Source organism: Morus notabilis, unplaced genomic scaffold (assembly GCF_000414095.1).
Source record: "Morus notabilis unplaced genomic scaffold, ASM41409v2 Scaffold156, whole genome shotgun sequence".
NCBI lineage: Eukaryota > Viridiplantae > Streptophyta > Magnoliopsida > Rosales > Moraceae > Morus > Morus notabilis.
Window position 1 is genome coordinate 636,217 of NW_010361538.1, and position 10,149 is coordinate 646,365.

The window sequence follows — 10,149 nt, forward strand, 5'->3', positions numbered from 1 at the left end:
TAATTGAAAAAAGATATAGCAATATACATGGCTGCCATCTATATTAATAAGAAATTTATGCCATAAGTAAGAAAAATTAGTATATAAATAAAATAATTTTTGCAATACACTTAGTGACACTAACAAATCTCATATATACACCAAATTTGTATACAGAAAAATATATGTTTCTTACTAAAGTATAAATTGAGTATAGAACTTAAAAATTTCAGAAAACATTTGAAAAAACAAAATATAATATGTTGGCATAAGTCCAGAATAATAAGGGCAACATCAACGATAGTTAAATATGTATTAACAACTACCCGGCACATGTTAACAATAAAATAAATATAACAACATCATAACCAGAGAAATAAGAAATTGTAAAGATTAAAAAATAGATTTTTTGATAAAGAAAGGCAAAGACTAAAATAAAAATCTAACTTCTGCGGACCTAACAACATTATACATGATTTAAATAAAAAACATTAAGAGAAGAAAGAGACAATAAATAAATATTAGTATAAGCATAAATACATACTGAAATAAACGAATGACATAAAACATAGTATTGTATCAATTAAAGTAGAAGGAATTTATATTCATAAAAAACACATTAAAAGAAATAGATAAATTAGAACACAAAATGTTTCATATATCAAACAAACATAACATTATAAATAAATATTCAAAAACATTTCAACCAAATAAAATTAAAAAACTGAATACATGTCAATAAACCACTGGCAAAAGGATAGATCAAAGAAGGCAACCAAAATTACTGAGCAGCAGAAATAGAGGAAGGGAATATAAAAGAGGCGATGTGATTAGTAACAAAATGCTAGTATCATTAACGTTTTTAAGCAGTGAGAAGGCAGAGAAAATAAAACAAGATAGATATTGTTATTTGAAAAACGAAGAGAAAGAAAGAGTTAAAAAATATAGCAATAGAATAACATACATTATATATACAGAAAGTTACCAATGTTTTGCTCAATCTCGAATACAAATTCCTGCAAACAAAAAAGAATAGAAGTAATGATTAATTAACGACAGCCGTCACATAGCATGAAGAGCACTGCAAAACATAGCCTGTAAATAGCAGACAGTCAAATTTTAGATAAGCATTATACAAAACCAAAATATAAAAAATGCACGTGTCAGAATAAAGGATTAACATAAATATTAATACAATTAGATCACAATAAATATATAGATTTGCCCAAATTCAAAAATCATATTTTAAAAAATACGAAAATATCATTATATAGTAAACAAAAACAGGGACGAAAAAATAAATAGCAAGAAAAAAAAATTTTAAATATGAAAAAAACAACAAAGGTAAAAAATTTTTCCAAATATACCGGCCAAAAACCAAATAAATGAAAAACCATGAACAAAAGAACATAACCCAAAACACCCACAAATATCATAAGAAGAAAAATGGGAAAAATAACTGCAAAAATGAACTGAAAATCAGAACCCATAAAACTAACAAAGCTAAAACAAACATGAAAAGATAGTATTGTGTAAAAACATAGATATGAAATAAACGACCAAACATCAAAAAAATAAATTGTATAAAAACATAGATCTGAAACAAATAACCAAATCCATGAAATCCAAAAAAAAAAAAAGGCAGAAAAACGAAGACGAATATAACAAATGGCGCAAGGAAATAGAAAACGAACATGCATATACAACCAAAGGGAAAAAAAATGTAAACATAAAATAGCCAAAAATATATACGCAGAAATAAATAAGATGGGAAGTAAAAAAATCTGGTCCATAAATGAAAAAAAAAATTATGTAGAAGGTTGCAGAAGACAGCAAACGGAAGAGAGAAAAGATGCTCCAAAAAAGAAGATAAAAAAATTAAACCCAAAAATATATACGCAGAAATAAAGATGTGAAGCAAAATTGAAAAAAAAAAGATGTAGAAGGTTGCAGAAGGCAGCAAACGGAAGAGAGAAAAGATGCTGCAGAAACGAAGAAAAAAAAAAGCAAATGTAAAAGGTTGTAGAAGGTAGGAAATGAAAGAAGGAATGAAACGAAAATAAAATAATTAAATCATGCACATCTGAGTGCAAATGACCAAAACGGTCATAATAAACCAAAACAAATAAAATTGAAACAAAGGGCAATATAGTAATTGCACATTAAAAAAGACATAACGGGAATAAAAATTCAACAGAATAAATAAATAAGGTTAAAATGGAAAAGATATTGTTCATTATACTGTAACGTGAACAGTGAAACCTTTCATTTCCTTTAGTATATGTATAATGTACTTTAAATTGCCAATTGAGATTAGCTCAAATTGTCTTTAGTGTGTGTAGTAGATGTGCGAGTTGTTTACGATGTTCTTGTACGGTAAAAAAATTCCAAACCTTACGCTGGGCATTAGATGGGGCCCACATGTCATAAATGAAGATATTTGATTATCGGAGACAGCTTTGTCCTAACTGTCACATGGGACGAAAGTTGCCCTAACTGTCACATTGGACGAAAGTGGTCTTGGGGGAAAAATGCAAGTACAGCAGAGTAGCGTTCAATTGGGTAGCACGCAATTGAGATTAGCTCAAATTGTCTTTTAGTGTAGTGGACGTGTGAGTTGTTTTCGATGTATTAACAGAAAGCAAAAAAAAAAAAAAAAAAAAAAAAGGGACTCGTTTAACAGTCATGGCAATATCAATGACTTTTTATTACTCAAAAATTGGTAATGCATTTTATAACAAATCTGTGTATCAAAACATAGAGAAACCTTATAGAATTTCTAATGATTGAAGCATCTCTAGCTACCACTAAGTTCAATTCAATCACAATATATAGTAACCAATGGTGAGTTTGCAGCCTCTTTTTTTGTTATATGCAAGAAAGAACTATGAAGTCCAAGCTCTCTTTGAAAAGAAAGAAAGAAAAAAAAAAGAAACGAAAAAAAAGGAAGATTATTGTAGTTCTTTATTGAGCGTAAAACAACTAATGTTTCATAGTATTATGATCCATGCTCAAAATTCAATCAATCAATCTATTCAACATCGAAATTCTCATAGAAATAGTTAGTTACAACGGTTATCTTCTATAAGCTAATAATAAAATTAAATTTCAATTAAAAGTATAGGTTGCAAATTAGTCATTCAACAGTACTGTTCACTCAACATTTTCACCTCTACACTACAAATATTCTTTTCGCTGAAGCTGAAAGGTTCTCAACTAGATCAAATAAAACTTCATCTGCACCAAACTGCAATGATCTCATAATACATGAGCATGTCAAAAGGGGTCTTACCTCTCACTATTTGCAAGTACATACTTCTCCTACCTTATCAACCGGTGGTTCATTAGAAAGATCCAATTTTTTCTTGTACAACTTCAACAGCTCCGGAGCTTCCTCCTCATAAGGCACCACGAACTTCTGTAAGAACTTCTTCTCTGAAACAACCAATAACGCATGAAAGCTAACCTCCTTCTTCACCAAACCTTTTGACAACAAAAATTGAAAAACCGAACACCTCGGGACTACTCTCTTCTTCAAGCTCAGTCCAAAGAGTGCTGGACATTTAACCAAGAGGCAAGGCCTCCAACCCATTTGGTTGATGAAAAAATCCATAGATGCCATAATCTTATCTTTAGATACTATCATGCACCAAGGACTGCATTGGAAGGCTTTCAAAACATCTTCTTCAGACCAACCCCACTTCTTATACGCATCAACCTTACTTTCCCACACCGATTCACTCATTGACAGAAATGCCCTCACCGCCACAACAAAGTTTAACTTCGATGCATCAAACCCCATTTCCACCACTTTCTCCACAATCCCTCTAAAGCGATCTAAACTACTTGTGAAAGCCCTGGGCTGGGAGACGAACAATGTTGCAATATTTGAGTCAGGCGCTCCATATTCTCGCAAAATATTGATGTTAGGTACAACATATTTCTCAACATCTTGTGCAAGAATGTCTGGAAACCTTTTGGCAGCTGCAATGGTCTTCTCATTAGATTGAAACAAATTGCTAATGAAATCATATGTGGGTATAATCTGTTTAGTTAAACTACGTCTCAAAAAGTTAGGATATACAGATAGCACTTTGGCCATTTCAGGGCCAGAAAAACCTTTGGATGTCAAAAACTCCAACTTGGGCAAAATAGTTTTCTCAGTATCCGATACGAGTACTGCTGGGAATATTCTAACGAGGGATGAGATTTGGGTCTGAGTGAAACCATAAACCTTGAAAACCTCAACGACTTTGTCTGGTTTATCAGGACTATCAAAATTAAGATACTTGGAAGCTGATAAAGCAGCTTGTGGGGAGAACCCAAGTGAGTTCACGAGATACGACACTGTAAAAGATTGTTGATTTGAACTACTTGAGAAAAATCTTAGAGGAAAAAAATCTGGGTTTTGAAGAAAACCCGGAATACAAGTTGGTGACAAAGTTCTTACATAACAACTTCCAAATAGAATGGTTTTGCGGAGAAAATTAGACATGGGATTTGGAAACGAAGAGGTATGAAATGAACTTACAAATTGTTGAGAGCCAATTGTCTCTGCCACTGAGAAAATCTTGGCTTCGGTGAGGAAGTGGGAGGGAACGATTCTAAGGTAAAACCCTAAATCGGAAACGGAAAGGTTCAAGCTTCTTACCAGACTCGTCCTTAACCTCGAGATGTCGTTCTCGTCTATACAATAAATGGCATGACGTTCATTTTCTTTTGTCACGGACGACATGTCGTTAAGGATGTTGCTTTTTTCATTCTAAACGACGTTGTGAATTGATCAAAACGATATGTCATTTGACAGGCTTTTTGTTTTTTTTTTTTGGAACAAATATCACGTTTGTCCTCTAACTGTAACTGTAGACAGTGTTACAAAATGACTTTAAATTTTAATTTGTAACGTCCATTTTCTGAACTTCAAAACTTTTACAATTTTTTTCTATATGTAAAATTTTTGACGGAATATGACACATGGCAGTGATTTACATAAATGTTATGATATTGAATGTGCAATTACGTAATTGCCCTTAAATTATACAATGGGAGTTTTTCTTTTTTCAAAAGCTCTCAACTTTCTTTCTTTCTTTTTTTTTAATTGAAAATGCTTCGCATTAAAACATTAGGATAACAAATCTTTCGTCACAAATTGGCATCCAGTTGAAGAGGCTACAGAGGACGCTACACTTACAGTCTGTTTGATATGATTGAAAACTGAAAGGAAGGAAAATATTTGAGGGATTTTATGATAGAAATTGATAAATTAAGATGTTTGGTAAGAATGAAGTTTGGATGGAAATGAAATTTAGGTGAAAAAACTAAAGAGTGTGTCCCATTATATTTCTTCTTTCCACAAGTGGGTGGAAAATGAAATGAAAAATGCGGACAATTAATTAAAGTGAGTAAGATTAGCAAAAAAAAAAAAAAAATTAAAGTGAGCAAAGTTATAAACTACCATTTTCTCCATCAACATCCAAGCAAAAAATTTAAGCGGCAATTTTGAAAAAATAACCAAGCAGGTGCTTTGTATTTGCTAATGTATAGTAGTTGTATGAAAACCCTATCTCGTTGTATTTGAAATTTTATATTTAATGCATGATAGGTTGAATGTTAATGACAAATGGTGATGCTAAATTATTTTTATTGCTTTTTTGGGAACTAAAAAAGATATGGTTAATATTACTTGGATAAAATGGTAACTGTTTATGTTGTTTTATCATAAAGTACAATTTTACTCATTGACATTATTTTCACAAATATTATTCATGAGTATAAAAATAATTTACGAGTAAGATTTTATCTTTCTTTCTAATTTAACTTCCAATACCAAACAAGTGAAAGTAAGCTCATTTTTTTTCCATCTTCTCGTACTAACAACATAAAAGAAAATCAATTTCCTTTTCATCATTGTTATTTTTCATCACTTCCATATTTCTTTTCTATCCTATTTTCATAATTAAAACCATAACTAAAATTCTAAAAAAAAGTTTTTTTATCTCACTCTTTTCAGCATACTTCCCATACCTTGCAATGTTTGCTTCCTTTCAATGTGTAATTTGTACATCTCCATTACACAAACTTCTGCAGGAACTTCTCTTATGAAACTACGAAAAATGCATTGAAACTAACCTCCTCCCTCACCAATTTCTTTTTTTCTATGCTTCCCACAAAATAAAAAAATAAAAAGAAAAAGAAACAGATTTGTTGAGTGAGTTGGTAAATTGGATTTTGGTACAAAAGTTTGCTGTTCCCAAGACTTTATTGTTGTGTTTTGTAATCAAATGTACTTGTGCATCTAAACCTCAGCAAACATATTTTGGTGACTCACAAAAAAACATATATTGTAATCCAACAAAAGAAACAGATACATATAGAGGTCCTTTCACTTTAGAGCATTTTATTTTATACTCCGACTCGTACTTTCTCAACTCTGAGTGCTTGAGTATACACTAATATGGGATGTTTGTTTCAAAAGTCCGTCTCTGATTCTGAATTATAATTTTTGATTCTCTACAGTGTTTTTATTTCATAAAAATTTTAAATTTTAAAAATTAAAATCATGAATTATGATTTTAAATTCATGAACTAAACGTCCTATATATTTGATGAATGCTTAATGAGCCGTGCATTTTCAAAGCAAAGATCGTGCATATTTGAAGTAAACACCATAGATTGATTTCCGCATAAAAATTACAAACAGAAACTCCACTCCTGGATAGCAAACAGGAGGGGAAGAGTTAAAAATTTTCAATTGGACCAATTTGTCAAGGGAAAATTACTGTAGAATATTTGCCTGCTGGACAATTCTTTTTTTTTTTTTTTGTCATTTCGCTCGCTGGACTCCATCTTCTAAATAGAATTCCTACATTAATGAAAAAATTAGGACCCGTTCAGTTTACTGATTTAAGTTTTTAATTTGAGTTAAGATGTGACTTTATGTGAGAGCTTTTTATTGTAGTAAAAAAGTTAGATGTGACTGCTTCTGAGTGCTTTTTACTGTAGTAAAACTCGAATTCTAAACTTGAATCAGTGAAATGAACGGAGAACTCGAGCGAGGATTCACAAAAGAAGATCGGTTTACATCCATGGGAGATAGTGCACGAAGAATTCTTAACTTTCTTGTTCGTTGGGATTATTGGGTTGTAAAATGTGATTATATGTAATAATTTTTTTAGTGTATGTAGTATTTCAGTTTATTATCCATCACTATTTATAATTACAAGCCAATTAGTTATGAAAATAAGTTTAGAAAATAAAAAAAAATAGAAACATCATATTTATTTCTTAAATAAAAATAACTTAATATTTATGGTTGCAGGCATAGCCTAACGGTAATTACACACCTAAGTCCATCATAAGGTAAAGAGTTAGATTTTCCCCGCTCTCAAAGTTTCAAAAAAAAATGCCGTTTTTTTTGTGTTTTTTGGTAAATAACCTAGGTTAGGAAAATGTTAGTTTTTAAAATAGTTAATGATTGATTGAATGATTTATGATTTATTACTAATTAATTTGGTGTTTAAGCACTGATTGAATAAATCCATATTAGTCAATAATTAATCAATATTAATCAGTTATTAACCATTGATATATTATGATTGATCATCATACACCAACCTAATGAAAAATAATCTTATAACTTTAAAAATTAGAATCTTCTTCGGGACGTTAACATAACGGTAGGTTAAGTTTTCTGTCCGTTACATCTGCATAAAATTACATAAAAATCAAATAATACGTAAATTTAACAGTTAAAAAAACCTGACATATCAGTACGCCATACGTATAAGAATCTCCCTAAAAAATTATGCTACTAATCAATTTTTTCTTCATCAAAAAGCACAGCTATCAAGGAGGGAGATACACAGGAAATGCTTATTGGAATGGTCTCCGAATCCTTTTAAGTTCTACCTATGCTCATCCCTGAATATCTCGTTTAAAAGAGTTACCGTGACATCAAAGAAAATTTTCAGCCACAAATCTGGCATCACAATCGTCGTTTCTTCTTTATACAGAACACACAAACTTTTCACGTATAAAAATATCAGGGCTTTCAACAATCACAGTCATTCGAAGACAGATAACTCAGATCAAGCTCAACCACATTCAGTTTATGTATGTTGTTCTTTTAGTTTGAGACTAATTTTGCTTTCTGTATAGGCTCCACAAATACTAAATAAGTTTACCATCTGCTCAACTATTTGAAATCTGATTGTGTTTTTATATTAACTAAAGAGACTAATCAGTGAAAATGTTGCTTAAAATGCATGCTTCAAACGACTGAATACGATGAATTTGCTCCCCAAGTTTGATTAAATTTGTGAACTTTTGTAGCGCTTGATGATTATTGATTAAGCACCTTGTTCTTAATCTCCTCCTTTTTTCCTGTTCATTTAAATCCCATAATAAAATATAAACTATAGACATATACTAAAATGACACATCCCATAGTCACCTCAAAAAAAGCTATTAGTTGTAATGGGTTATACAAAATCAGCTTTCTCAATAAGAATATGGTTTCAGTTCTGCGGCTATGAGACCATATGTTTTTGTATCAGATCCCAAGTTTGAAATATATCTTAGAATATTGGAAAAAGAAAAAGTTGTGATTTCTCATTCGATAGTCAAAATAAAGCCGTTGCATACAGTACATAGATTTGGACTGATATAATTGCCTTAAGTTCTTTTCACGACTCAAATCATAACTTATTTTTATTATTACAGTATTTTTTCTCATAAAAATTTAAAATTAATTGTTTTTACTGCAGTATTTTTCTCTCACATATACAACTGAAGTTCTACAACTGAAGTTCTTAACTTGAGTTGTGAAATAAGTGCAAAAACAGTTGTAATCCAATGTGAAAAGTGGACTAAAACTTAGGCTAATAGACAAAAGGCCGGTAGCAAAGAAGGGTGAAAGTGCTAGGTTGGTAGCAAAGATGCTAATTAGTGGAAACAGACAAAACAGGCCACCTAAAAGGCCACTTGATGATGATCAATTTTTAAAAAAAAAGCTTAGATTCATTGCCCTTCATGTGACTAATGTAAAACTCAATTGATGGTGATTTGGTGGTGTCAAATGCAGATAATAATAATAATACTTTAGGTCATGTAGATGTGCCTCAAAATTACAATGTTCCCCCTCACGTGACATCCAATTTTGGGAGCATGAATTCAATGAGTCACAAGAAGAACAATTGTGACCGCCAATATTAATGGCATTTTAAATGCATTCCAATTGAGAACATAGGGAACGAAAAAAAAAAAAAAAAAAAAAGGGAAAGAAAGAAAGATTTTCTCAAGTACAACTGGGATTTACATACTTTTTTAGTACAAAATTTTTTGTAGAATTGGAGGAACTTCTGGAGCACTAACTACATACATTATATTTCTAGCAAAAAGAGAGAAAATGGTAAAGAAAAGTACCACACATCTCATAGACTGTGAAGAATGGGAAATGACCAAACTCCAAGAAGTACTGGGAAGTAGAATCTAAACAGTATAATTGAGACTTTTATTATCCCCTAATTCACATTCTTAAGGAGTTGCGCAAAGCCATACATATGCTGCTAAACAAGCAAAAGCAGCCAAGTATGAAGAGTTAAGTAAGCCTCTAGTTGGTGCTGTGGAAACCGCCTGCATTGATCCGAACGGCGAGAATGCGGGCCCCAACGCGGCGAAGTCGTCGGGATTCGGAGGACTCGGATTGGAGGGAATGGTGGAAACAGAGGAAGAGGTTGGAGTTGGCACAACACCACCGGGTGAAGGCAAAAGTGGGGTGATCTCCGGGGACAATTCTTGGAAAGAAGGAGGCGGGTTTGTGAAGAGCATTGGAGGGGAAGAAGGGAGAGTTGAGGCTTTAGAATTGAGCTGAGAAGAAAGAGAAAGGGAAGGCAAGGCTGAGAAGGCCATGATTAGTACTAAATGGAACCAAAAAGAGGCCATTGCCAATGATGAAAGGTATCAATATGTGGCTTAGTGGAGAGTGCCTTGCTAATATATTGTGTTGTTTTTGAGTGTTGTGAGAGAGTTTTCCTTGGGGCAAAAAAAAAAAAAAAAAAAAAAAGCTCAAGAGAGATTGGGATGAAGGCTTTTTGGTGGAAGTTATGATTTGGGGCTTTTTAAAGGTATGACTAGAGGCACCTAGGTGGGGTCATGTGCCACGTGGCGGGT

The 10,149-nt window shown here is 32.0% G+C and overlaps 2 protein-coding genes across 2 annotated transcripts; both read right to left on the reverse strand.

The window, feature by feature from the left end:
* Positions 1-3,057: 3,057 nt before the first annotated feature.
* On the reverse strand, positions 3,058-4,634 carry LOC112091964 (transcription termination factor MTERF15, mitochondrial-like). The gene has a single exon (XM_024166875.1). It carries the CDS (start codon positions 4,472-4,474, stop codon positions 3,278-3,280), a length of 1,197 nt encoding a protein of 398 aa, XP_024022643.1. The 5' UTR covers positions 4,475-4,634; the 3' UTR covers positions 3,058-3,277.
* Positions 4,635-9,315: 4,681 nt separating this feature from the next.
* LOC112091968 (classical arabinogalactan protein 25-like) lies at positions 9,316-10,017 on the reverse strand. The gene has a single exon (XM_024166886.1). The coding sequence runs from the start codon at positions 9,919-9,921 to the stop codon at positions 9,514-9,516; it is 408 nt and encodes a 135-aa protein (XP_024022654.1). The 5' UTR covers positions 9,922-10,017; the 3' UTR covers positions 9,316-9,513.
* Positions 10,018-10,149: the final 132 nt, after the last annotated feature.

Bases quoted from the DNA above. Each gene is read 5' to 3' on its own strand.
- LOC112091964 (XM_024166875.1), bottom strand. From the start codon at position 4,474: ATGTCTAATTTTCTCCGCAAAACCATTCTATTTGGAAGTTGTTATGTA.
- LOC112091968 (XM_024166886.1), bottom strand. From the start codon at position 9,921: ATGGCCTCTTTTTGGTTCCATTTAGTACTAATCATGGCCTTCTCAGCC.